Source organism: Salmo trutta, chromosome 5, assembly GCF_901001165.1.
Source record: "Salmo trutta chromosome 5, fSalTru1.1, whole genome shotgun sequence".
In the NCBI taxonomy this organism is placed as follows: domain Eukaryota; kingdom Metazoa; phylum Chordata; class Actinopteri; order Salmoniformes; family Salmonidae; genus Salmo; species Salmo trutta.
The window spans coordinates 38,492,568-38,519,069 of record NC_042961.1 but is presented as its reverse complement, the minus strand read 5'-3'; the positions used below and the strand labels follow the sequence as shown (position 1 = coordinate 38,519,069).

General features: G+C 43.1%; 1 protein-coding gene across 5 annotated transcripts in view; it reads right to left on the bottom strand.

Moving 5' to 3' along the window:
- Positions 1-26,502, bottom strand: part of LOC115194114 (VPS10 domain-containing receptor SorCS2) — a 342,482-nt gene that overhangs the window by 9,695 nt on the left and 306,285 nt on the right. For 3 of the 5 annotated variants that reach the window (XM_029753498.1, XM_029753499.1, XM_029753501.1), the window contains exons 11-24: positions 21,621-21,723; positions 17,679-17,755; positions 16,915-17,006; positions 14,289-14,396; positions 5,733-5,853; positions 5,503-5,636; positions 4,845-4,973; positions 4,464-4,635; positions 2,540-2,860; positions 1,975-2,098; positions 1,213-1,325; positions 786-908; positions 571-670; positions 392-433 (exon numbers count right to left, since the gene is read on the bottom strand). In XM_029753498.1, the coding sequence (XP_029609358.1) occupies positions 392-433; positions 571-670; positions 786-908; positions 1,213-1,325; positions 1,975-2,098; positions 2,540-2,860; positions 4,464-4,635; positions 4,845-4,973; positions 5,503-5,636; positions 5,733-5,853; positions 14,289-14,396; positions 16,915-17,006; positions 17,679-17,755; positions 21,621-21,723 (1,759 nt within the window). The remainder of the gene's footprint in view (positions 1-391; positions 434-570; positions 671-785; positions 909-1,212; positions 1,326-1,974; positions 2,099-2,539; positions 2,861-4,463; positions 4,636-4,844; positions 4,974-5,502; positions 5,637-5,732; positions 5,854-14,288; positions 14,397-16,914; positions 17,007-17,678; positions 17,756-21,620; positions 21,724-26,502) is intronic. The other 2 variants (XM_029753500.1, XM_029753502.1) reach the window with 1 other exon arrangement.

Below are 26,502 nucleotides of genomic sequence, written 5' to 3'. Positions count from 1 at the left end.
ATTTCCGGGATCTTTTATTTCAGTTCATGAAACATGGGACCAACACTTTACATGTTGCGTTTGTATTTTTGTTCAGTGGAGTAGAAAGCCTTCCCATAAGAGTGGAGACTGTTATAACAACAAAGGGGGGACCAACTCCATATTAAAGCTCATGATTTTGGAATGAGATGTTCGATGAGCAGGTGTCCACATACTTTTGGTCATGTAGTGTATCTAACAGTTTAGCAATTTAGTAGGTAAGAAATTAGGGAAATAACACTGAAAGCAGAGCAGAGAGAAGGTAACAAAAACAGAAGACCAATCAGATTTGAGAAGATCAAAAGGAAATAGACTATTTTTGAGAAAGCAGGAAGGAAAGCTAATAAAAGATTGTGTGGGGCGACTAACGCACCGATCTCCGTCGCTCTCGTGGACGAGTCATTAGCTACTAGTCCTTGGAAATAGATTGATAAAAACTAAATTATCGATTCAAAGTCAACATTACACCAAATAATTATTGGAGAACATATCTATTATAAAATCATATTTACAACATCACAAGGACATGATTACAGTAATGGGAATGGTTACCTGCGTTAGGGTCAGCTAAGGTCACCAACACCTGTAGACCTCCTCGTACGATGAAGCTAACGTTGTTCTCATTGAAGGCCTGCTTAATGGCAGGGATACGCTGTGGAAAAAATATAAAACACAACCATAAAATTCACACAATTCAATTTCTACCAATATGAATGAGTCCAACAATGCCAATTAGTTAGGTAGTGTGTGTGTGTTTGCTAGTGTACCTTATCCACAAATACACTCCTCTTAGCAGGCTTGCTCTCTGGTGGGAGAATGTACAGCTCGGCTGTGGTGGGCAGGCCCGGTTTCACCATGGTTACCAGGGACTCCTGGGGGATACCTGTGATCTGGGGGTCAAAGGTCATGGTCCGAAACGACATCTTCAACTTATGTGACATGTATCCCATATTTTTACGACCATGTTTCTACGACATGAGAATTTTTTTTATTCAGGTTGTCCCTTCATCGCCAAATGTTTTCTCCCATTTCATAACTATACTGAACGTGCCTGTCATGTCTATATCGAATTGAATAATTTAACCAAACATATTGAGGCCAATGCAGATGCTATCATTATGTATCCTAAGGAATAGACTGGTCCTGTTATGTTATAGCATCAGGTCATGTATGAGGTGAGTACAGTAGACCCACCTTGGCCAGAATCCTGGTGACCACCTGACCCACGTCCTCCCTCCATTCTGGGATGTTGGGGTTGAGGAGGTCCAGGTTACTGCTGAAGGCCAGAGGGATGACCTGGAAAAGGTCTGGGATTGGACAGAACACACAGGAAGTCGGCAGCATTTTGGGTTACAGGCATTCAGATGAACAAAAATCTCAATTTTAATTATACCCTATCCATTTCTATCGTTAAGATGATTTAGAATAAGTCAACAGTTTCTCACAATCCTACATTCACTTCTTTTGCAGTATGTTTTTTTCTGTATCATCAGTTCTCTAGGGGTAAGATAATACAGTACAGTTCTGCTCAGTTAGCACTCTCTCATGAATAAATTAAACTCATCTAGATTTGTTAAGATGACATCATTATCAGTGACAAAGTTACACAACAGCAACACATGAGGTCATGGATAACACCAGGGACACAGTTACACAACAGCAACACATGAGGTCATGGAAAACACCAGGGACACAGTTACACAACAGCAACACATGAGGTCATGGAAAACACCAGGGACACAGTTACACAACAGCAACACATGAGGTCATGGAAAACACCAGGGACACAGTTACACAACAGCAACACATGAGGTCATGGAAAACACCAGAGACACAACCAAACAACTAGAGCTATATCATCTATAATAAAACTATTGCCTCATACGATAACATCATAAATAGTTGATGTACAGCACACAAATATTAATCAGGACTGCAATGTCCCCTCTCTCTTACCGTAGATGCGGACTGTCTTGGTGTCCTGCACCATGGAGCGTCCATTAGAGGCCTGGACAGTGACAGACACCTCTCCTTCCTCAGGGAACCGCGTTATCAGACTATTCTCCAGGGACAGCTTGGGCTGCATAGAGACACACAATGAATGTTTTAATTCATCAATTCACCAAATCGTTTATAAACACTCAACATTAGCTTTAGCACTGTTAGCATCACAAAAAGACAGTGGTTGCAAATGGCTCAGATCACCCTTTGAACATTAGTTTCCATAAATCTGCATTTGAAGTGTATTACCTGTGGGTTGTGTGTGTGTCAGTATGAATTAATGGTAGGTTGTGCCTGTGTGTTTGTGCGTGTGTCAGTGTCAGAGGAAGCTGGTGGGAGGAGCTATAGGAGGAAGGGCTCACTGTAATGGCTGGGTTGGATTGATGGAACGGAGTCAAACATGTGGTTTCTATATGTTTGATGTATTTGACTCCTTTCCATTTATTCCATTCCAGCCATTACAATGAGCCCATCCTCCTTAAGCTCATCCCACCAGCCTCCTCTGGTCAGTATACATTACCTGTAGGTTGTCTCCTATCCACCAGTAGAAGACAGTCAGGTTGGCCTCTGAAGGAAGCACCACAGCTGTCAGGTTGACTTCCTGGTTAACCCCGGCAATGGGAACTACTTCCAGGTGAACTTCCTGTAGAGGGGCTGTAACCTGGATGTACATGGTGGCCTGGTCGTGTCCGGCCATGTTCTCGGCCTTGACGGTGACACGGTAGACCCCCAGCTGTTCGTAGCGGTGCTGGATGGGCTCGTCTGTCACCGTCAGGTTCTGGTAGATGGCCCTCACCCCGTCACCCAGGTCCACCTGGTACTTAGTGTTGCTGGTGTCACCCTGGGTGAGGGAGGAGGTACAGGAGGAGAACATCAGTGAATTGGGCTGATAAATGGGATAAACGAATGCTCCATTTTTCACGTCAAACTCATTCCACAGAGGGCCGAGTCTCTGCATATTTTTGCTGGACTTGATTGATGAATTAAGGTCACTGATTAGTAAGGAACTCCCTTCACCTGGTTGTCGAGGCCTTAATTGAAAGGAAAAACCAAAAACCACAGCCCTATATACTACGAATGTAGTTTGAGGCAATAGCGAAGTAACTTTGGTCAACTCTGAGTTCAAGTTGTGATAACCAGTACCATGAGAGTGCCTCACCTTTTAGCCAGGTAAATTTCTATGGGAACGAACACTTCAGATTTAACCTGCTCCAGTGCAGGCCAACTCAGAGTTAACCTGAATTAAGTGTCTGAGCTGCGAGTTGAGGACCAATGAAATCAGATTCCCTCCCTCTCGCAAAAAGATTGCTTTATCATCCGCTTAATTTGAGGAAGACAACTGAATAAACATTTATGTACATATAAGTGTCTTATATCGGCTGAAAGCTTAAATTCTCGTTAATCTAATTGCATTGTCCGATTTACAGTAGCTATTACAGAGAAAACATGCCATGCGATTGTTTGAGGACGGCACCCCACATCAAAATATTTTTCCACCGGCACAGGTTTCATACATTCACAAATAACGATTAAATATTCACTTACTTTTTGAAAATCTTCCTCTGATTTGTCATCCAAACGGTCCCAGCTATAACATGTAGTATTGTTTTGTTAGATGAAATCCTTCTTTATATCCCTAAAAGTCTGTTTTGTTGGCGCCATCGATTTGAGTAATCCACTCATTCAACATGCAGAGAAAGGAATCCGAAAATCTACACCTAAACTTTGTTTCAACAAGCCAAAATACGTTTCTATTTACTCCTTAGATACCCTAAAATGTAATCAAACTATAATATTTCTTACGGAAAGAAGTATGTTCAATAGGAAACCGATTTTAGCAGGTGTGTAATGTCTTCATAGCGCACGCAAACACGAATTTCCAAGACTGTGTCCTTCTGCTAAAACTGATATTTCGTATTCTTTTTTGAAGTTACAAGCCTGAAACGTTGAACATAGACTGATGACACCCTGTGGAAGCCATAGGAATTGCATCCAGGGAGCTAATTTTCAATATGACCTTACTCTTGCATTTCTAAGAGGATGGTCTCTCTCCAAAAAAAATGTCAGTTGGTTTTTCTTTGGATTTTCTCCTACCATATCTATTGTGTTAAATTATCCTACATTATTTTAACATTTCTACAAACTTGAACGTGTTTTCTTTCCAATGGTACCAATTATATGCATATCCTGGCTTCAGGGACTGAGCTACAGGCAGTTTACTTTGGGCACGTCATTCAGACAGGAAGTGGAGAAAAAAGGGGCCTAGCCCTAAGAGGTAAAAAAAAATAGTAATACCTATCACATTACACATTTAACTTGCATTCGGAAAACAGGGGTTATTTCTTAGCTAGCTATTATCACAATCACACAGACAAAGACACAAAAACACATGGTTTTTTGAGACTCCCTACACTGCTCAAAATTTTGATTTAAGTAATCCGTACCTGTTCCTGGTGGACGATGAAGGTGATGTCATCACCAGGCGCCACAGCCAGCATCTGCCCCTTTATACCCAGCTGGAGGCCTCTGGGAGGCAGCAGAGGACAGGTGTGCTGCTTGGCGCTCTGCTGCTTGTTCACTCCCCCCTCACACATGTTGGACACAACCTTCCTGTACCTGCAACACAGCACAGGACCGTACCAATGTCAGAAAACAGGGGGACTTGTGATGGGTCAGGTGTAGTTTACGTAAGGCAGAGAGACTGGAGTACTAAAATAATAATGATGAATTTTTTACGAGATGAGGTAGGGAGAGGAAGAGTGGTGAGAGGCAGCATGTGCGTGTTTGTGTGTATATGTGTGTTTGTGCATTCTATTATCCATCACCCTGTGCTGGACTCGAAGTCGTGTCCCAGATGGCAGTCGTCAGGTGGCGAGTCTGGGTCGTGCCAGAAGTCAGCAAAGCATCTATCTCCCTCGGTCTTCAGGCTCTGGGCACGCTCAAACCCATAGTCACTAAACACACAGAGGAAGAGGAGAACGTTACCCCCTAGGCACTGATCTACGATCATTTTTTGTGTTTCTCCCACTAATGGTTAAGGTTAGGATTGGAAGAGGGGAAAACATATCAGTGCCTAAGGGTAAGTTCCATCTAGTGTGCAGACAAAGGGCAACGTCAAAGAGCAAATACAGTTCATGACCTCAATGATCGATAGACACCAACAACAAAGACGCCAACAGGCTTCACATAATAGGATCAATATCAATCGTCTAGAGTCTACAAACAGCATTGATGGATTCTGTTTGTTGTGAATCAATCAAGCTTAGGGTCAGTGTCATTCTTATCATCTTATTCAAGAACAGTGTTGTAAATTAAAGAGGATCCTCATTGAAAATGCTTGTATTGGATTTTCAATTCATCTCCTGAATACAAAAGGAATCAAACCCTAACCCTGACAGTGACCCTTATAATTGATTTATCAAGTCTTTATCTGAAGTATACACTATTGCATTAGAGTGTTCTGGTTTTGCTGTGGTGTCTCACCAGTTGAAGTCTTTCTCGGAGCACTGGCAGGTCTTGGTAGTGAGGGCGGAGGTGTAGCTCTTCCCCTTGATGCAGAATGCGGTGTCCTTCCTCTTCCTGAAACTCCTCTCCTGACCCATGATGCACTTCTCTCCCTGATGCAGGCCGAAAGTATACATTAGCTGATTGTAAAAGTGTAGGATAAACGCAAGATATTTACAAAGACATGGGAATGTGTGTGTGTTGGGTACCTTCAGGTCAGTGAGTTTCCAGGAGTCGTAGTCGGCCTCGGTACACTGTCTGGGGAATGACTGTCTGAAGTCCACCTTGACAAGCTCCCAGTCTGACCGGTAACTGATGTGACCAAACACCCTGCAGAGAGATATAAGGGGAAGAGAGATACATTTATACTGTCACATGCACAGTGAAGTGCAGTAATCAATATCAAAATAGTATAACAAAAAAAAATAATAATAATGATATATAAATAAATATATATACACTACCGGTGAAAAGTTTTAGAACACCTACTCATTCAAGGGTTTTTCTTTATTTTTACTATTTTCTACATTGTAGAATAATAGTGAAGACATCAGAACTATGAAATAACACATATGGAATCCTGTAGTAACCAAAAAAGTGTTAAACAAATCTAAATATATGTCATATTTGAGATTCTTCAAATAGCCACCCTTTGCCTTGATGACAGCTTTGCACAATAATAAGCAAAGAGAAACAACAGTCCATCATTACTTTAAGACATAAAGGTCAGTCAATACGGAACATTTCAAGAACTTTTAAAGTTTTTTCAAGTGCAGTTGCAAAAACCATCAAGCGCTATGATGAAACTGGCTCTCATGAGGACCGCCACAGGAATGGAAGACCCAGAGTTACCTCTGCTGCAGAGGACAAGTTCATTAGAGTTACCAGCCTCAGAAATTGCAGCCCAAATAAATGCTTCACAGAGTTCAAGTAACAGACGCATCTCAACATCAACTGTTCAGAGGAGACTATGTGAATCAGGCCTTCAATTGCTGCAAAGTATCACGTGTGCTCCCTCTTTGGCCTCTAGGTCAACAGGCTGCTCGTTAGGGAGCATACCATCACCTCCTTGATTACCTGCCCTTTATGTGTCACTCCCTTTGGTTTCTTCCCAAGTCGTCATTGTTGCTGTTTCATGTCGGTGCGCTGTTTGTGTTTCTTGTTTTGTTCATTTATTTATTAAATGTACTCACTCACTGAACTTGCTTCCTGACTCTCAGAGTACATCGTTACACAAAGAAACCACTACTAAAGGGCACCAATAAGAAGAGACGTGCCTTACAACAGGCCTACAAGCCCTCAGTCCAGCGTCTCTCAGCCTATTGTGGACAGTCTGAGCACTGATGGAGGGATTGTGTGTTCCTGGTGTAACTCGGGCAGTTGTTGTTGTCATCCTGTACCTGTCCCGCAGGTGTGATGTTCAGATGTACCGATCCTGTGCAGGTGTTGTTACACGTGGTTTGCCACTGCGAGGAAGATCAGCTGTCCCGTCCTGTCTCCCTGTAGCGCTGTCTTAGGCGTCTCACAGACATGTCACGAGCTTAGGCGTCTGCAGTCCTGATGCCTCCTTGCAGCATGCCTAAGGCACGTTCACGCAGATGAGCAGGGACCCTGGGCATCTTTCTTTTGGTGTTTTTCCAAAGTCAGTAGAAAGGCCTCTTTGTGTCCTAAATTTTCATAACTGTGACCTTAATTGCCTACCGTCTGTAAGCTGTTAGTGTCTTAATGACCGTTCCACAGGTGCATGTTCATTCATTGTTTATGGGTCATTGAACAAGCATGGGAAACAGTGTTTAAACCCTTTACAATGAAGATCTGTGAAGTTATTTGAATTTTTACGAATTATCTTTGAAAGACAGTGTCCTGAAAAAGGGCTGTTTCTTTTTTTGCTGAGTTTACATGTTAACAGGGCTGGTAAATGAGTGGAAGCAGGAACATATAAATACTTATCGTTATATACTAGTGATAATATACTGTATACATGTAAAGAGGAGAATTAGTGACTAGTAGCAGGATAAAATAGATAGGTACTAATTGTAATGGCAATCAATAATCAATGAACAGCAGCGTAGTGGTAGTAATTAATCAAATCAATAATCATTTTAGCAGCAGCGTAGGTGTGAGGGGAGAAGTAGTTGTTAGCCATTTAACAGTCTTATGGCCAGGGGATTGAAGCTGTTCAGGAGTCTGTTGGTCTGAGCCTTGATGCACCGGTACCGTCTGCCGGATGGGAGCATAGAGAGCAGCGGTTCTAAATGTCTCGGGTGGTTGGAGTCTTTGACCATTTTTCTCAGACACTCCTGACATGTACGTCCTGGATGGCTAGGAACTCAATCCCAGTGATTCGCTGGGCCGTCTGCACCACCCTCTTTCGGTCTGACTGTCTGCCCTGTCTGTTCTGCACTCATCCGTCTGCCCACCCTTCCACCCACCCGTACAGCCAACCATTTCCACATTTAACCACATAGGCGGCTGCGTTTAGACAGGCAACCCAATTCTAATATTTTTTCCACTCATTTAAGGACTTCGACCAATCACATCAGACATTTTCACATCAGATTGTTTTCAGAACTGATCTGATTGGTCAAAAGACAAATTAGTAAAAAAATATGCAGAATATGGATGCATGTCTAAACGCAGCCACAGAGCTCCAACTCCTATTCCATGAGGTGCGACTCCTGAACCATATCCTCTGGTCCCTGGTCATGTGACATGGTTGAACCAATCCCCTCTTTTGGGAACAGAGCAGTCTGACAGTAGCGTCGTGACATGTCTGTGCTCTCTACTTATCAACACTTCCCTAATGAGCAGGGATCCACTTGAGTGCTCCTGGACCTTTCTATAGTCCATACTTTGTACATCAAAGACCCAGATGTCCCTTTTATTAAGATGGCCTAAAAAGCCATTGACTGCTCTGCACAAAAGATTGTCCTAAATGGTCTCTTTAAAGAGGCTCAAAAGCATTCATAAGAGCATTGTATGATATGCGTTATTGTATATGTCCACTAGATGGCATTATATCATTATGAAAAAATGAGGAAGTAACATTTTTTTACTTATGTATTAAAATGTAGCATTTTGAGCACTTATTTTTCATAGATCGTCTGTGAGAGCATGCTCTTTTGGGAACAGATTGATGGGAAAACATGTCAGCAGCCCTGACATCTGTTCCGTTACGTATGCAACTATTCACCCCATTCTAATAGGTTGCAACTGTGAACTCATATCTTGATCACAGATGCTGTTGTTTTATCCCCCTCTCTCACTCCCAATCTCTCTTTATCCATGATTGTATTTCTATTGAATATGGCGCTTTTAAATGTGAGAGCAATCACAAGTAAAACCTTTCTCGTGAATGACCTCGTTACTGAGCTCAAAGTTGATTGCATGTTTCTCACTGAAACATGGCTGTCATCAGACTGTACTGCCACTTTTATTGAAGCCTCCTCCCAGATTACAAGTTGTCATCCTCTATCAGAAAAGCTTTCAGATGTAAGGACATTTTGTTTGGCGACTTTGGGTCTTTTGAGCATCATGCTATATTGTTTAAATGTTACCCACCAGTGCTGGCCATAACCCTGTATAGGCCACCGAAGCACTGCCCCACTTTCTTTACTGTATCATCTGAACTATTGTCTAGGGCAGGGCTTTCTCCTATAGAGTTCATTTTTATGGAATGGTCTGCCTACCCATTTGAGAGACGCAGACTCGGTCTCAACCTTTAAGTCTTTATTGAAGACTCATCTCTTCAGTAGGTCCTATGATTGAGTGTAGTCTGGCCAAGGAGTGTGAAGGTGAACGGAAAGGCTCTGGAGCAACGAATCGCCCTTGCTGTCTCTGCCTGGCCGGTTCCCATCTCTCCACTGGGATTCTCTGCCTCTAACCCTATTACAGGGGCTGAGTCACTTTCTTACTGGTGCTCTTCCATGCTGTCCCTAGGAGGGGTGCGTCACTTGAGTGGGTTGAGTCACTGACGTGGTCTTCCTGTCTGGGTTGGCATCCCCCCCTTGGGTTGTGCTGTGGCGGAGATCTTTGTGGGCTATACTCCGCCTTGTCTCAGGATGGTAAGTTGGTGGTTGAAAATATCCCTCTAGTGGTTGAAGATATCCCTCTAGTGGTGTGGGGGCTGTGCTTTGGCAAAGTGGGTGGGGTTATATCCTGCCTGTTTGGCCCTGTCCGGTGGTATCATCGGATGCGGCCACAGTGTCTCCTGACCCCTCCTGTCTCAGCCTCCAGTATTTATGCTGCAGTAGTTTATGTGTAGTTTATGTGGGCTAGGGTCAGTCTGTTATATCTGGAGTATTTCTCCTGTCTTATCCGGTGTCCTGTGTGAATTTAAGAATGCTCTCTCTAATTCTCTCTTTCTTTCTTTCTCCCTCTCGGAGGACCTGAGCCCTAGGACCATGCCTCAGGACTACCTGGCATGATGACTCCTTGCTGTCCCCAGTCCACCTGGCCGTGCTGCTGCTCCAGTTTCAACTGTTCTGCCTGCGGCTATGGAACCCTTGCCTGTTCACCGGACGTGCTACCTGTCCCAGACCTGCTGTTTTAAACTCTCTAGAGACAGCAGGAGCGGTAGAGGTGCTGACCTGTTGCACCCTCGACAACTACTGTGATTATTATTATTTGACCCTGCTGATCATTTATGAACATGTGAACATCTTGGCCATGTTCTGTTATAATCTCCACCCAGCACAGCCAGAAGAGGACTGGCCACCCCTCATAGCCTGGTTCCTCTCTAGGTTTCTTCCTAGGTTTTGGCCATTCTAGGGAGTTTTTCCTAGCCACCATGCTTCTACACCTGCATTGCTTGCTGTTTGGGGTTTTAGGCTGGGTTTCTGTACAGCACCCTGAGATATCAGCTGATCTAAGAAGGGCTATATAAATACATTTGATATTGTCCTTGAGAACTATGATAAAATCATTGTGTTGTGTGATTTTAATATTCATGTTGACAAAGAGACTGACTCCAAGGCCATTGAATTTATGAATCTTTTGAGCTCTATGGACTTTATCCAACATGTTACTGGGCCCACCCATAACAGCATTCATACTCTGGACCTGGTTATTATCAAGGGGCTTTCTATTGACATATCCTCTATTGTTGATGTTGCTTTATCTGATCACCACTGGGGATTTTTTACTACCTTGTTGCCCATGAACACATGATTAAGAAATGCTATTTTACCTCTGAAGTTGCTACAGATTGTATTGAGTGTATGAACAATACTCCATCACCTATTCTGCCTACCTCGTGTGATGATTTAGTTTATAACTTTAATAGCAAATGAATGGCAACCATTGATGCCATAGCTCTAGTAAGGTTGAAAAAGGCCACATCCAAACAGAGAGCCCGTTGGATGAGTGAGGAAACAAATCAATTAAAGAGAAATTGCAGAATGGCAGAGTGGAAGTGGAGGAAGTCAAAGTTGCAGGTCCATTATGATATTCTGAGAGAGCAACTTGGCATATATAACAAGGCAATTAGAAATGCCAGACGAGCTCATTTGATCTTGATCACTATTCATCAGAATCATTTGAGAGTGCTCTTCTCAACCATTGATGGCCCCCGCAAACCTATGTGAACTTTCCTCCACATCTAAATGTGATGAGTTTGCGACATATTTCAGAGACTAGATAGCAAACATTAGGCTGGGTATCAGTCAAGCAAGACCTGATGAGAAGTTTGATGATATGTGCTCTAGCCTACCACGCAAAAGCACTATGGATTTATTTTCCTTGGTTGACACAGACATGCTTCTTCAAAACAGTTTTTAATTGCATATCTGAAGAATTACAAGCTATTCTTAATCACTCACTTTTCCCATTGCACTAAAAACTGCTATGGTGAAACCCCTTTTGAAGAAAAGTCATCTAGATTCCTCAGATCTTAGCAATTTTCAGCCAATCTCCAACCTTCCATTCTTCAGAACAATTCTGGAGAAATTGGTGTTCAAAAAGCTAAATTATTTTTGAAGTGCCAACTGTATTTAAAAAAAAAAAATCCAATCTGGTTTTCGTGCCCACCATAGCACACAGCACAGAGACAGCCTTAGTTAAAGTGGTAAATTATCTTAGAGGCAACACAGATGCCAAACATAGATTTAAATGCTGCTATCAACACTGTTGACCATGATGTCCTTCTGGAAAGACTGAAGAGGTGGGTTGGCCTCTCCGGTCCAGTTCTAAATTGGTTTTGGACCTATTTAACCGGTGAAGAATTTTTATCACCCTTGGTGAACATAACTCAGGGAAAATACATATGTTATGTGGCACTCCACAGGGTTCGATTTTGGGTCTGGTACTGTTCAGTTTATATACTGTATTTTACCCCTTGGCAGCGTTATCAGATAGTACAGCATTGATTTTCACTGCTACGCAGACAATACACAACTTTACATTTCTGTGTCACCAGAGGATTTTAGCTCTATGGATAAATTATTAGACTGTATTAGTGATTTAAATAGTTGGAACTTCCTCCAGCTAAATCAAGAACGAGGTACTTATTGTTGGAACCAAAGCACAGAGAGAGAATCTAGCCGCACATTTTAAGTCAAGGGCAATAAAGACAAAACACCAAGTAAAAAACCTAGGTGTTACTTTAGATTCTGAACAAAATTTCGTATCGCACATTAGGAATGTGACCAAAATAGCTTTGTACCAGCTGAGGAACATTGCCAAGATGCTGACGTTTCTCTCTCAGGCTGATACAGAGAGACTCATCCATGATTTTATTACAAGCAGGCTTGACTACTGTAATGCTCTCCTGTCTGGTCTACCCAAGAAACCTATTGTTCACTTGCAAAACACACAGAATGCTGCAGCTTGGGTACTGACCAAGACCAGATGAAGAGCACACATTACACCAGTTTAAAGGTCTCTGCACTGGCTGCCTGTGAGTTTTAGATTATTCCATTGGTTTTTAAATCAATCCACGATTTTGCACTACAATACATGTCAGATCTGCTTTTAAGTTATGTACCCAGTAGGTCCCTCAGGTCCTCTGGTACTGGCACTGGCTTTTTAGCTATCCCAAAACCTAGAACCAAGCCTTTAGTTATTATGCACCCAGCCCCTGGAATAGCCTGCCGGAGAACCTGAGGGGGGCCGAAACTGTGGACATATTTAAAATAGACCTTAAAACCCATATTTTTAGCTTTGCTTTTCCTTAGGCTGCTTTTTTAGTTGTTCAGTGTGTCATTCTTTTGTTTTTTTAAATCTTTTGTTGTGTAGTAAATATTTCAGTTTTTATTTTCATTGATTTTCATTCGTTTTTTTCCCCCTGTAAAGCAAATTGCATTGCATTCCATGTCTAAAATGCACTGAATAAATAAAGCTCGATTTGATTTGATATGTCTCGTCCTGCTCCTTATTACTCTAACTTGATATTTTCTTTCTCTTTCTTTCTCTTTCTTTCTCTTTCTTTCTCTTTCTTTCTTTCTCTTTCTTTCTTTCTTTCATTCTTTCTTTCTTTCTTTCTATCTCTCTCCCTTTATCCACCCCTCTCCCTCTTTCTCTCCCTCTCTCTCAAAACATGTGAATCACATATGTTGCAAGTCCTTTAAAATAATGTGTCCAGTCACAGTTTTAACCTCCCAAGGCTCTTGTCATTAGTATGTGGAAAGGCCTCTCCCCCTTCCAGCCTGTCCTTGGTGCTACAGTAAGTCACTGTTCAAAGACGAGACGAGAGTCCTCCACCATCAAAAAAATCGAAGTCAGGGCTGGAAAATACACCAGGGCAATCGTGGTTGGCCATCAGTTGTCCTCTACCTGTCTCACTCCTCGCCGTATCTCACAGGAGGCAGATGGCGTGTGTGTGCCTATGTGTGTGGGGTGTGTGTCCGTGTGTGTGCATGTGTGTGTCTGCGTGTGTCGGTCTTCCGTGACGACCCGAATCAGACCCATGGCCGCAACTCGGCGCAGGAGAAAATTGTTGTCCTGTTAGCTCATGATTCTGTCCTCTCACGACACCCCCATCCACTACCCGCATTTCTGCTCAAATGAAACCCGGGTCTTATCGCCCCACTGGGGCCAAAACTTTGACTTGATGTGCCTCTACAATTACTCCATCTAATTCACTGAAGATGATTAGATTAAGGGAGAGAGGGAGAGAAATGGAGAGAGAGTGGAAGGGAGAGAGAGAGAGAGAGAGAGAGAGGTAGAGAGAGAGAGGGAGAGATAGGGGTTTAGGGAAAGAGAGAGAGAGGTAGAGAGAGAGCGAGAGAGCGAGGTAGAGAGCAACATGAAAGGTGAGAAGTACAGAAGAAAACACTAGGCTAATCAATCCCTTAAGAGGAAGTGCAGCAGAAAATCACAGGGGAAATGGCCGTGTCCTTAACTAATGGAGAGTGCATTGGGGAGATGAGAAAACCCTGCTGAAGAGGCAGCTGCTCCATATTCCTTACTAAGCCCCTTATTGGAGAGCAGAGGAGCCAGGAGAGCAGGGTAGAACTGTGAGGTAAGCAGCATGAGGTGTCACTGAGACTGCAGGATCAATTCTCACTCTCCTGGGTGAATCATTGCTTGGCCATCTCATCTGAATAATAGGCTCAAGCCAATCAGACCCCTTAGTGTTGAATTAATAGTGTTAAGAAACCAATCAATGACTTGTTACAAGTTGAGAGAGTTCTATTGAACCAATGGCAGAGCGTTGGAGAAGAGGTTCCCTTGAAATAGGGCCTATTACCATACTACAAAGCTCATCATTCCCTTCCCAAAATGTACAGCTTCATTGAGGATTCTGGAAGATTCCACGGTACACTTACGTCATGACCAGTGTCTCATCTCCCGGTTCGCTCAGAAGTCCATCAACGAAAACCGAGGTGCTGGTGAAGTTGTGGATGGTCCAGGTCCTTCCCTCATCGATACTGAACCTAAGGAGAAAAAACATCAACACAATTACAACAACTCTATGGAAGTCTATGGGTTATTTTCAACAGGCGGCCATCTTGGAAGAGGCATTCATATGAGCTTTCCTATTGGTAGTACTCCTCCTAACTAGAGAGAGATAATGTTTGTTTTTTTACTGTTTTTTCAGCAGAACGTTGTACAAAATGGCAGCAATATGCTGAATTGTGTATACGACTTACTTTTCAATATAATGTCAATGCAAACTAAAATACAATAAACAGATATAGGCAAAAAATCATGATCATCGTGAGCTGTTCAGTAGGCGAACCATGGCTGGGGTGGCACTGCAGTGGAAACGCTCAGTCCTGCAGTGGATCAGTTCCAGTTTAGTTGAGGAGCGGGTCTGGTGTATGCTCACAGACGATCGTCGAGGAGGGAGCATATGCTAGTAGCCAGAGATCGGATTTTTTAGAAGTGATCTTTTGCGAAGGATCTTGAGAGACTTCCCTGCGAGTGTGAAGTGATGGTAGGTCCAGATTGATGCATGCATCTGAGTAGGAGGTGTAGTCTGTGCCCATGATGAGGGTGGAAGCTGTCATTCATAAACTACAGAGTTCTACAGACTTTCCTAGAATGGCCATCTTGGAAAGAGGCAGAAAAAAGACCCTTCATATTAGTAAGGCTTCTGTCTAGGAGGATGTAATGCTGTCATTACATACATGTCATGAGAGATAGGATAATCTCCAACTGTGACTGAACCGCGACCTGATTTAAGGACCTGTCAAGTCAACATCTAGACCGCATGTCATTGCCAAGATGTTTCTGCGTGGGTCTGTCTTCAAACACGCCACCAGAACCACAGGCTACTGTTTACTTTAAGGAAGGACTTTAAAATTAGAGGATAGGGGTACGGATAGCTAACTTCTAACTCAACTTAACCTCCTGTGGATATGGCTCCCAGAATCAACAGGGTTACTTACATAAATAGGGTTATGCATTGGAAAGGAATCACTGTGGGATTGAGAGGCAGACCTATGTCTGCAGGGTATGCAAATTGTTGTGCTAACAAGCTAGGAGTAAAACTAGAGAGACTCTAGAGAGACAGATTAGACACTATATACAGAGAGAATCAGAGCCAGAAAGACATCCCAATACTGTATACAGAGAGAATTAGCAAGGGGGAATGGTTTGTTGTTGTGTGTCTCAGTTTTGCTTTCTCTTTCTCCGGCTTTTCCCCCCCCTCAATCACTCTGTCTCTCTCTTCCTCTCTAACACTAAGAGCATGTTGAAAGAATAACTTATCCTAAGTGCACATTTTCGTAAACCTTTGGTGCAGTCTAATGCATTAATAACATTAATAACTGTGTATTTGTGATGAATTAATGTACACTACAGCCTTTCCTAGCACCAATCTGCATTTAATCCATACCTCATACACACACTGTATAAACAAAACATGACTGCATGAAAATAAGTGTGGATTTACTTGTAAATTCACACAACCTTATTATGTATAAGACCATTTTTTTCTTTTTTTGCCATCTCATCTCCGAGAACGTTATGTTTTTATATGATTAAAAGCGACATGGCAGTGGTGGGATAGTACATCACCCCAAACAACCCCGCTGCTATTGACGTTATTCAAAGCCAGGCATTATCTAACATTATTTGAACAAGTATGTGCAGTGAAGTCAGAATATTGGCAAGGGGCATCCTTGAGTTGGGGCCTTTTGCTTTCCAAGGGGCCCCTAACAGAAAGTGAATCTCTGTGATCTACAGTACATATGTAGCGGTGTTGGAAACCCAGAGGGCCTGCTTCTTGAACTCTCAAATTCAAGTGCCCTTCTGAGAGGGGGAGAAAAACGTCTCCTTTGAGGATATGGATTTTGGACTCGTGTCAGTGACTGGGTTTGAAGAGGGTTCTCTTTTTGTTTGAAGGGTCTTTTAGGGCTGTTGGAGGGCTCATGACTAACACAGATTCTCTCTCTCTCTCTCTCTCTCTCTCTCTCTCTCTCTCTCTCTCTCTCTCTCTCTCTCTCTCTCTCTCTCTCTCTCTCAGAGAGAGTTTACCTTTAGATAAAGGGCACACAGAGTACAGACACTGACTGTGGCAATGTCTCCCAAACGCCTTTCAAAACACTCTCACGCTCTTGCCTGAAGATTTCTACTGCAGCTCAGTCCCAAGGCAGTGATTTGGGGTTTAGAGGGTGAAGTGGGCATAAAGTTGACCTTTCTGATGCTGATGAGGCTGTTGAGACAAAGGTCATCTGCTGATAAAGGTCAGTGATAAGGATTCTCATTACTGAATGCTTTTTATCATTTCTTTTTCATTCAACGTTTATCAAGGTTATAGCTTCATTGAGATAAAATCTATTGATATAGATATGATCCACAGGAGAGACCTAGTCCTGGTCAGGTGTTTTGAAGGTCATAGATGAACTGTCATAGGACTGTATGGACACATTGGTGGCTCCTGTATTGGTATATTGAGTGTCATGAGTATTGGAGTTACAGAGTATTTTGACAGTAAAATGAGCCTACTTGAGTATTTTGAGGGGGATGGAGGTGTCTTTGATGGCAACAATGACCCCTCCATGGTCCAGGTACAGGATGTGATGCTCTTCCTCAAACACCTGCAAACAGGAAGGACAATCACAGGAAGTATCGAAAAGACCAGGGAGTGAAAAGTTAGTAGGACGATAAGCGCTAGAAATAAATTAGATTACGGTACATTAATACATCACATAAAAGAAGAGCATGGAAATTAGAGGTTGTCATAAAACTTCTTCAGAAAGCTGAACACTGTATAATAGGTTTTGTCAGGAGGTTGGAAGTTAACCTCCGCCTTGAATTGAATTTCCTCCCTGAATCTTCTCCTTTTTTAGGTGGAGTGAGAGGTGGGGGTGGAGATGGTGAGGAAGGTATGTAGGGAGGTGGAGAGAGAGGTGGGGAGGGAGGTGGTGAGAGAGGTGGGGAGGGAGGTGAGGAGGGAGGTATGGAGGGAGGGAAGTATGGAGGGACGTGAGGAGAGGTGGGGGAGGGAGGTGGGGAGGGAGGTATGGAGGGAGGTGGGGAGAGAAGCGGGAAGGGAGGTGGGGAGGGCGGTGGTGAGAGGGGTGTGGAGGGAGGTGGGGAGGGAAGTATGGAGGGAGCTGAGGAGAGAAGCGGGGAGGGAGGTGGGGAGGGAAGTATGGAGGGAGGTGAGGAGAGAAGCGGGAGGGAGGTGGGGAGGGAAGTATGGAGGGAGGTGAGGAGAGAAGCGGGGAGGGAGGTGGGGAGGGCGGTGGTGAGAGACAGAGACTCACCTGTCTCCAAGTCTTCCCACAGTCAGAGGTGATGTACATCTCTTCTTTATACTCCACCAGCTGGGAACCCAGGTTACCTGACAAACAGAGAGACAGAGAGAGAGAGAGCGAGAGAGACAGAGAATTGAATGAGCAGGCAGCAGCCATGGATGTCACAGCTAGAGCTGTGGCGGTCATGACATTTTGTCAGCCGGTGATTGTCAAGCAAATAACTGCTGGTCGTGCGGTAATTGACCGTTAATTAACATAAACACATCTAGCATCTCCTGGCTTCCGCGCATAGCCTACAAGCCACTGATGCAGACCTTTGGAACATCTACATTTTAAAAAGTCGAATAAATCCATGTAATATAGCCTACACCATCCAATAAATCCATGATTTATCTTAGACAGGTCTAAAGAAACATATGAAGAAAATGTAGTCTATTTCAAAAGAACAGAATAGCATACTCGGAGTTGTCCTTATGCTAGGTCCTGATCTGGCTATGCCATATGGCTGTGGGCTACACTAGTTCATTTAGCAGACAAGATTTGCTTAGAATTCCATGGCATTATTTTATATTATTTTAAAGTTTGAAGAATACAATTGAACATAACTGAATAGAATGGAAATTATATTTTCTCCAAACGATTGAGGGAGTGCGCACATGTGGCTATTTTGTGTTGAGCGCTTAACAAAGAAACAGGTATTCCTATATGCTTCATTTAGAGTTATTTATGTAACTTTATTTATGATAAAAGGAGATGATGCTGGGCTATCTGTTTTGATTAGTAATACATTCTAAGGCTGCATGATGCGACTCTAATGATGATTTGAAAAAATGTTGCATGAAAGGCATGAGCTCTGCTTTGTCTCTCATTCACAAGTTGACAAATCAAATAAAATTGTATTTGTCATATGTGCCGAATACAACAGCTGTAGACCTTACAGTGAAATGCTGACTTACAAGCCCTTAACCAACTGTCACGTAGGTATGAATGATTCGGGAGACAGGCGCAGGAATGCGTAATATGGGTTTTTATTAAGCTCAAATTGCGGCATGCCGTGTAAAGGCATTGGGACGAAGACCAAACAAACACGTAACAAAACACAGGGTAGAAACCCCCCCAAAAAGAGCGAGGAGTACCTTGAATAAATAACACATGGGCACAATGATTAACACGCGGGACGAGACCTGTAATCATCTGCGCAATCCACAATGGCAAGAAAGCCAAAACACATAGCATAGGTACTCACACGCACCAACGGACATTGTAACAATAATCGACCGCCCAATGGAAAACCAAAGGGCACCTATATACAAACACAATCAGTGGGAATAGGGGCCAGGTGTGCGCAATGAAAGTTTCAGAGGGATCCGTGACATCAACAATGCAGTTTTAAGAAAATACCTACAAAAATGAATAAGAGATCTTGTTGGCTGACGCACTTGATAATGCCTCGAATTTCCCGGCTGCATCCCCTTTGTGTGGACATAATCCCCCTAAAAAAATCCATGCCTTTTGCGGCCAGTGGCCGTTGTGCCCTTGGGCTGATTATAATAATTATAATTCCCTTCTCTCCGCTGCGTGCCGAAGCACCTCTCACTCACATGGCTCTCAGTCTCACAGGCTACAAGTGAAGACAGACACATCGGGGACGCAACTGCGCGCGTCCTTATCCAATTCCGAGGCACATATTGAAGATATTGGAAGAACTGTCCACATTTACTTTTCGGCAGCCAACAAGATGAGTAGGCCTAATAAACAGCAAAAGCACAAGCCTATGTCAATCTACTATCCCCCATAGTACAACAGTTGACTTATTATATTCTGTGCAACAAACATAGTCCGGGACAGTTGTGGGATGCGACAGCTTAAAATGTAGATAAACTACTATGGCAGTAGGCTATAAGTGCAAATCTCCATTAGCAGGAAACACCATTCTCAAAAGTGACCACAAATGCGATTATGCATGTAATGCTTTTATTATAAAGGCGCATTTCTATGGTGAAAATTGCTGTGTATGTATGCCAGTTAGGCTCTACACCCGTTGTAAAGCGGAAAAATCTGCTTCATTTTAAGAAGCTATTTGGCCAATTTAGTTGTGATACAAACCTATATGTGCGACTATGATTTGAAAAAGTCACCAAAAAAAGCATGCGCTGTTTTCCTTAAGCTGGTCATCATTCACAAGTGACAATATATCATTCACAAGTGATAGGCTAATATTCTCACCCATCACACTATTCTTGATCTAATCTTGTCTTTAAAAATAATAAATAATATATGTGTGAAATTTATTTTGATTTAGACTGGACCATTATTATACACCTGTCTCGAAACAGGAGCAGCGGAAGAAAATGTAATCTATGGACTTAAATAGCGAATGGAGGACGCTTTTCCCGTGGTTCATTTTCATGCCAGCCAGGTAGGCTATACTCCTGTTTTGAAGAGAAGCAATGTGCTTAATATTAGGAAGGTTGAGAAATAAATATAGTAGGCCTAGTCTATAGAAAGCTGATGGAATCCTCCTCTTTTTAATAGAGGCCATCACTCTGTTTTCTCACACAATTGCATAGTCTATAGAAATGTTGCGCAACATGAGCTCTCATGAAGTGTTGATATCAGAGTGATTAGAGGGACAATAGAGTGTGGAGTACCAGGTAGGCCCAATTACCATGACTAAGCGGTCACATGGATTTTGACTGCCATCATGACTCGTGACCGTCGGTGTGGCGGTAATATGGTCACGTAACAGCCCTAGTCACAGCACTACAAACGTATAAAAAAAGGTGATTTCTAAAACCTAAAAGGGTTCATTGGCTGTCCCCATAGGAGAACTCTTTGAAGAAACCTTATTAGTTCCAGGTAGAACCCTTTTGGCTCCAGGTTAAACCCTTTTCTACCTGGAACCAAAAAAGGGTTCTCTTATGGGGACAGCCAAAGAACTCTTTTGGAACCCTTTTTCTGTAAGAGTACAGGGATCTCCAGGCTATTAATGCTCTCCCTTTGAACACAGGGTCGAGAAAGAAAATGCTCTTCCAACTGTCTCATTTTGTTAAAAAAGAGAGTGAAGGAGTAAAAATTAGGGAGGAGGGGGCGATCTGTTGGATCAAAGCCTCCTGCACCGACAAATCATTTCAGATGGAGGGTAATTTTCCTCTCGTTCTTAACAGTGGGAATAAGGGAAGAGAGGAGGGGGGATGCAAGGGATGGCGAGGCAGCTCGTACTCACTCAGGAGATGAGGCAGCCCACTTATCCCCTTCACTACGGACCCCTACTTTAGCTCTCCTCCAGGGGTGCCCGCACAGAAATGCCAAATATTCAATAAATAAAAGCAGCAATGACTGAGTGAACTCTTCTCTGGGGTTGAAGTACTTTGGCACTGTATCTTCCATTCCTCTAACCCACTGCCTTTCTGGGGTAAATCCAGGTTGTCTAGAGGCGTGGGATGTTTTAAATCCAGATACTGTGGGTTTGTCAAAAATAGAGCACTCCGGGAAGGTTTTGGTGGATAGTGCGCTTGATGAACTGCGGAACACACACATAGCTCCACGACTAGTTCTCCCTCACTGTGTCTGCCTGATGTAAGCATGCATTATGTCCAGCCTTTTTACGAGCCCCACTGTCTGCCTGAGGGCTCCATTGTACTACAACACATAGAGCTATCAAAACAACAGGCTCAGAAACTGCCTTCCTATAATGGGGCTGTAATCCCACACTAGAACAAGTAGGCTAAACCTTACTTAGGCTAAAAGGCCTAACCAAAGCCTGTTCACTAGCAAACTGTGAGGGGGTCCTAGTGTTAGTGACCCTAGACAGAAGCTATTACAGTGTCACATACAGATAATAATAAGTAAAGCTAAACAACCAGGATGACTGGTCATACTAATGTACAGTAGTAGCCATGGCCACTGCAGTAATGATGTAACTGGGTGGAGGTTGTCATGGTTACTCACCTGCACCCATGATGAGTCCGGGGGCGGAGTCTTTGGTGTGGACGGTTCCTGATACGTAAGGGTTGTCAGCCCAGCGCAGGTGGAGGTGGAGGTGACAGTCAGGCTAGAAGACAGGACAGAGAGAGTTTATGGGAAATTAAAGGATAGTATGTTTTGGGAACTGTGGGTCCTGTATGTCTGTTGGAGTTTATTACTGTTTAGGTGGCCATGTGTGTAACCCAGCTATATCATCCCAGATCTCTCCCTCTCCCTATCTCTCTCTCTCCCGCTCCCTCGCTCTCTCTCCCTCGCTCTCGCTCTCCCTCCCATATCACTTTGCTCAACACCGCAGCACATTAGGCTAATCCTCAGAGTCGCAGCAGTTCCTGTAATGTTTGTTAAGCAAACCAAATCCCCAAGGGAGGCTAAACCAAAGAGTTTCTGACAGGTGGAGTGACATTCTGTGGGCTGAGTGAATTTGTATCGGGACATTTAAGGAGTAGGAACATTATAATACATTAAGGGACTTTTTTGACATACAGTACCAGTCAAACGTTTGGACACAACTACTCATTGAAGGTGTTTTCTTTATTTTTTACTAGTTTCTATATTGTAGAATAATAGTGAAGACATCAAAACTATGAAATAACACAGAAGTAACCTTTTTTTTTTTAAACAAATCAAAATATATTTTAGATTTTTCAAAGTAGCCACCCTTTGCCTTGATGACAGCTTTGCCCACTCTTGGCATTCTCTCAACCAGCTTCATGAGGAATGCTTTTCCATCAGTCTTGAAGGAGTTCCCACATATGCTGAGCACTTGTTGGCTGCTTTTACTTCACTCTTCCGGTCCAACTCTTCCCAAACCATCTCAATTGGTTTGAGGTCAGGTGATTGTGGAGGCCAGGTCATCTGATGCAGCACTCCATCACTCTCCTTGGTCAAATAGCCCTTACAAAGCCTGGAGGTGTGTTTTTGGTCATTGTGCTGTTGAAAAACAAATGATAGTCCCACTAAGCCCAAACCATATTGGATGGCGTATCACTGCAGAATGCTGTAGTAGCCATGCTGGTTAAGTGTGCCTTGAATTCTAAATAGATCACAGACAGTGTCATCAGCAAAGCACCCCCAAACCATCACCTGTCCTCCTCCATGCTTCATGGTGGAAACCACACATGCAGAGATCATCCGTTCACCTACTCTGCATCTCACAAAGACACTGTGATTCATCCGACCAAAGGACAGATTTCCACGGGTTTAATGTCCATTGCTCGTGTTTCTTGGCCCAAGCAAGTCTCTTCTTCTTATTGGTGTCCTTTAGTAGTGATTTCTTTGCAGCAATTCGACCATGAAGGAGGCCTGATTCATGCAGTCTCCTTTGAACAGTTGATGTTGAGATGTGTCTGTTACTTGAACTCTGTGAAGCATTTATTTGGGCTGCAATCTGAGTCTGGTAACTTTAATGAACTTATCCTCTGCAGCAGAATTAACTCTGGGTCTTCCTTTCCTGTGGCGGTCCTCATGAGAGCCAGTTTCATCATAGAGCTTGATGGTTTTTGCAACTGCCCTTGAAGAAACTTTCAAAGTTCCTAACATTTACCGAATTGACTGACCTTCCTGTCTTCAAGTAATGATGGACTGTTGTTTCTCTTTGCCTATTTGAGCTGTTCTTGCCATAATATGGACATGGTCTTTTACCAAATAGGGCCATCTTCTGTATACCACCTCAACCATGTCACAACACAACTGATTGCATTAAAAAGGAAATCAATTCCACAAATGAACTTTTAACAAGGCACACCTGTTAATTGAAATGCATTCCAGGTGACTACCTCATGAACCTGGTTGAGAGAATGCCAAGCGTGTGCAATGCTGTCATCAAGGCAAAGGGTGGCTACTTTGAAGAATCTAATATCTAAAATATATTTTTGGGGTTACTACATGATTCCATATGTGTTATTTCATAGTTCTGATGTCTTCACTATTATTCTACAATGTAGAAAATAGTAAAAATAAAGAAAAACCCTTGAATGAGTAGGTGTGTCCAAACTTTTGACTGGTACTGTATATTGGTCAAGGACTGTGTTACGTGGTGTGCGCGGGTGGTGGTGTACATTATGTGTGTGTGTGTTCGTGACATGCAAGTGTGTGTGTTGACATCCATCTGAGTGGAGAGTGACTGAGGGGACAAAGTGTATGTGTTTAGTGTTTTTACATGTGACTCACACCACTCTCTGTGTGTCAATCTTAAGCGTAACTTTTCTCTCCACTTTCTGCTCTTCCTCCAGTCTTCCTCTCCTCTCAGTGTTGTTATTTATTCATGACTCATACATAAGATGGCCCTGTATGTTAGCGTGATGCCGTCTCTCCTCGTTAACCCTGTTGCTATGACTCTGGATGTACACACGGGGTTAAGTGCCTCCCTAAAGGACCGTGCAGGCCCGTCAACAAGAACCATCTTTCAAAGCTACCTTTCATGCTTCCTTCACGAGCCGTCAAGGAATTTGAAAACTCTCATGGCACTATAACGATAATGGCGTTAGGGCAGTTTTTAAAGTTAAACTAACACAGACTAAGACTGCCCATTTTAAAGGTGGGTCTCTCTCGCTCTCGCTCTCTCTCTCTCTCTCTCTCTCTCTCTCTCTCTCTCTCTCTCTCTCATTAAGCCTACACGCTTCCTATGACAGTAAAACATTAGCTGCCCTGGCTAGCCTAGCTCCAGTACAGATGGTATCACGTTGCACCTGCACTGAGTCAAATCGCTTGTATCTGGCCCTTGCAACGCTAAACAGTAAATCACTTACGGGGAAAAAAAGAAGCAATTTACAAGGACTTTGCTGCGCTATTAGGCAGTAGATTAAACAAAGATTACGCACATTAATCTAAGGTACATGGATTCTTTTAACAGTCATTTAAAAACCGCCATCCTTCTGTTCAATGGCCATTACTCTTCCTGTGTGCTCTGAGACATGTCATGAAGGTATAGTCGTAGCATTGTTCGCGTTACACCACTGGTGTCATCTTGGCGACACCGTGGGGTGTCAGTGTTGTTGTCAGGGGATATAAAGCTGTCTGTCGGACCTGTAACCTGGTTTCACCGCAACGGCCAGGGTGGGGCGTGGCTAAACAAGGACGGTGTTATGGGGGTCGTAGTCGCCCATGAGACACGGGTGTTCTAAAACGGCTGATTTGTGTTATAGGCGGTCGTTATGGTGAGATATGGGGAAACAGACACTTCTGTGTGTGTGTCAGTCTGTCAGTGTCTCATTCCCTGGCTTTGTGCCTGTCTTTATGACTCCCTGTTCCCAACGCATGAAGATGATATCTCTGTCTATGTGGAACTCTGTCACAGATTGAGTGATGGTTCAATTTGAAAAGTGGGCTCTCTCTCTCTGTCTGTGTTATATGGCTATAGGCGTACTTCGTATGACTTGTGACTAATGGACATCAAGCCCTGGAAAGACCATGGCCTGTTCCAATGCTTCAAAACTGCATCCTTCTTTCCTTCCATCCTAGAAGTAATCCCTTATATGTAGGTCTATGGACTGGATTGGTGAAGGTTGCTGTATGTGCGGGTGGCAGGTAGTCTAGCAGTTAAGAGCACTGGACCAGTAACCGAAATCTGCTGATTTTGAGCAAGGCACTTAATCCTAATTGCACCTGTAAATCACTCTGAATAAAATGTATGTAGGTAGTGTAGGTCTGGTATAATGTATGTAGGTAGTGCAGGTCTGGTATAATGTATGTAGGTAGTGCAGGTCTGATATAATGTATGTAGGTAGTGCAGGTCGGGTATAATGTATGTAGGTAGTGTAGATCTGGTATAATGTATGTAGGTAGTGCAGGCCTGGTATAATGTATGTAGGTAGTGCAGGTCTGGTATAATGTATGTAGGTAGTGTAGGTCTGGTATAATGTATGTAGGTAGTGCAGGTCTGGTATAATGTATGTAGGTAGTGCAGGTCTGGTATAATGTATGTAGGTAGTGCAGGTCTAGTATAATGTATGTAGGTAGTGCAGGTCTGGTATAATGTATGTAGGTAGTCCAGGTCTGGTATAATGTATGTAGGTAGTGCAGGTCTGGTATAATGTATGTAGGTAGTACAGGTCTGGTATAATGTATGTAGGTAGTGCAGGTCTGGTATACTGTATGTAGGTAGTGCAGGTCTGATATAATGTATGTAGGTAGTGCAGGTCTGGTATAATGTATGTAGGTAGTACAGGTCTGGTATAATGTATGTAGGTAGTGCAGGTCTAGTATAATGTATGTAGGTAGTGCAGGTCTGGTATAATGTATGTAGGTAGTGCAGGTCTGGTATAATGTATGTAGGTAGTACAGGTCTGGTATAATGTATGTAGGTAGTACAGGTCTGGTATAATGTATGTAGGTAGTGCAGGTCTGGTATAATGTATGTAGGTAGTACAGGTCTGGTATAATGTATGTAGGTAGTGCAGGTCTGGTATAATGTATGCAGGTAGTGCAGGTCTGGTATAATGTATGTAGGTAGTGTAGGTCTGGTATAATGTATATAGGTAGTACAGGTCTGGTATAATATATGTAGGTAGTGCAGGTCTGGTATAATGTATGTAGGTAGTGCAGGTCTGGTATAATGTATGTAGGTAGTACAGGTCTAGTATAATGTATGTAGGTAGTGCAGGTCTGGTATAATGTATGTAGGTAGTACAGGTCTGGTATAATGTATGTAGGTAGTACAGGTCTGGTATAATGTATGCAGGTAGTGCAGGTCTGGTATAATGTATGTAGGTAGTACAGGTCTAGTATAATGCATGGAGGTAGTGCAGGTCTGGTATAATGTATGTAGGTAGTACAGGTCTGGTATAATGTATGCAGGTAGTGCAGGTCTGGTATAATGTATGTAGGTAGTACAGGTCTAGTATAATGC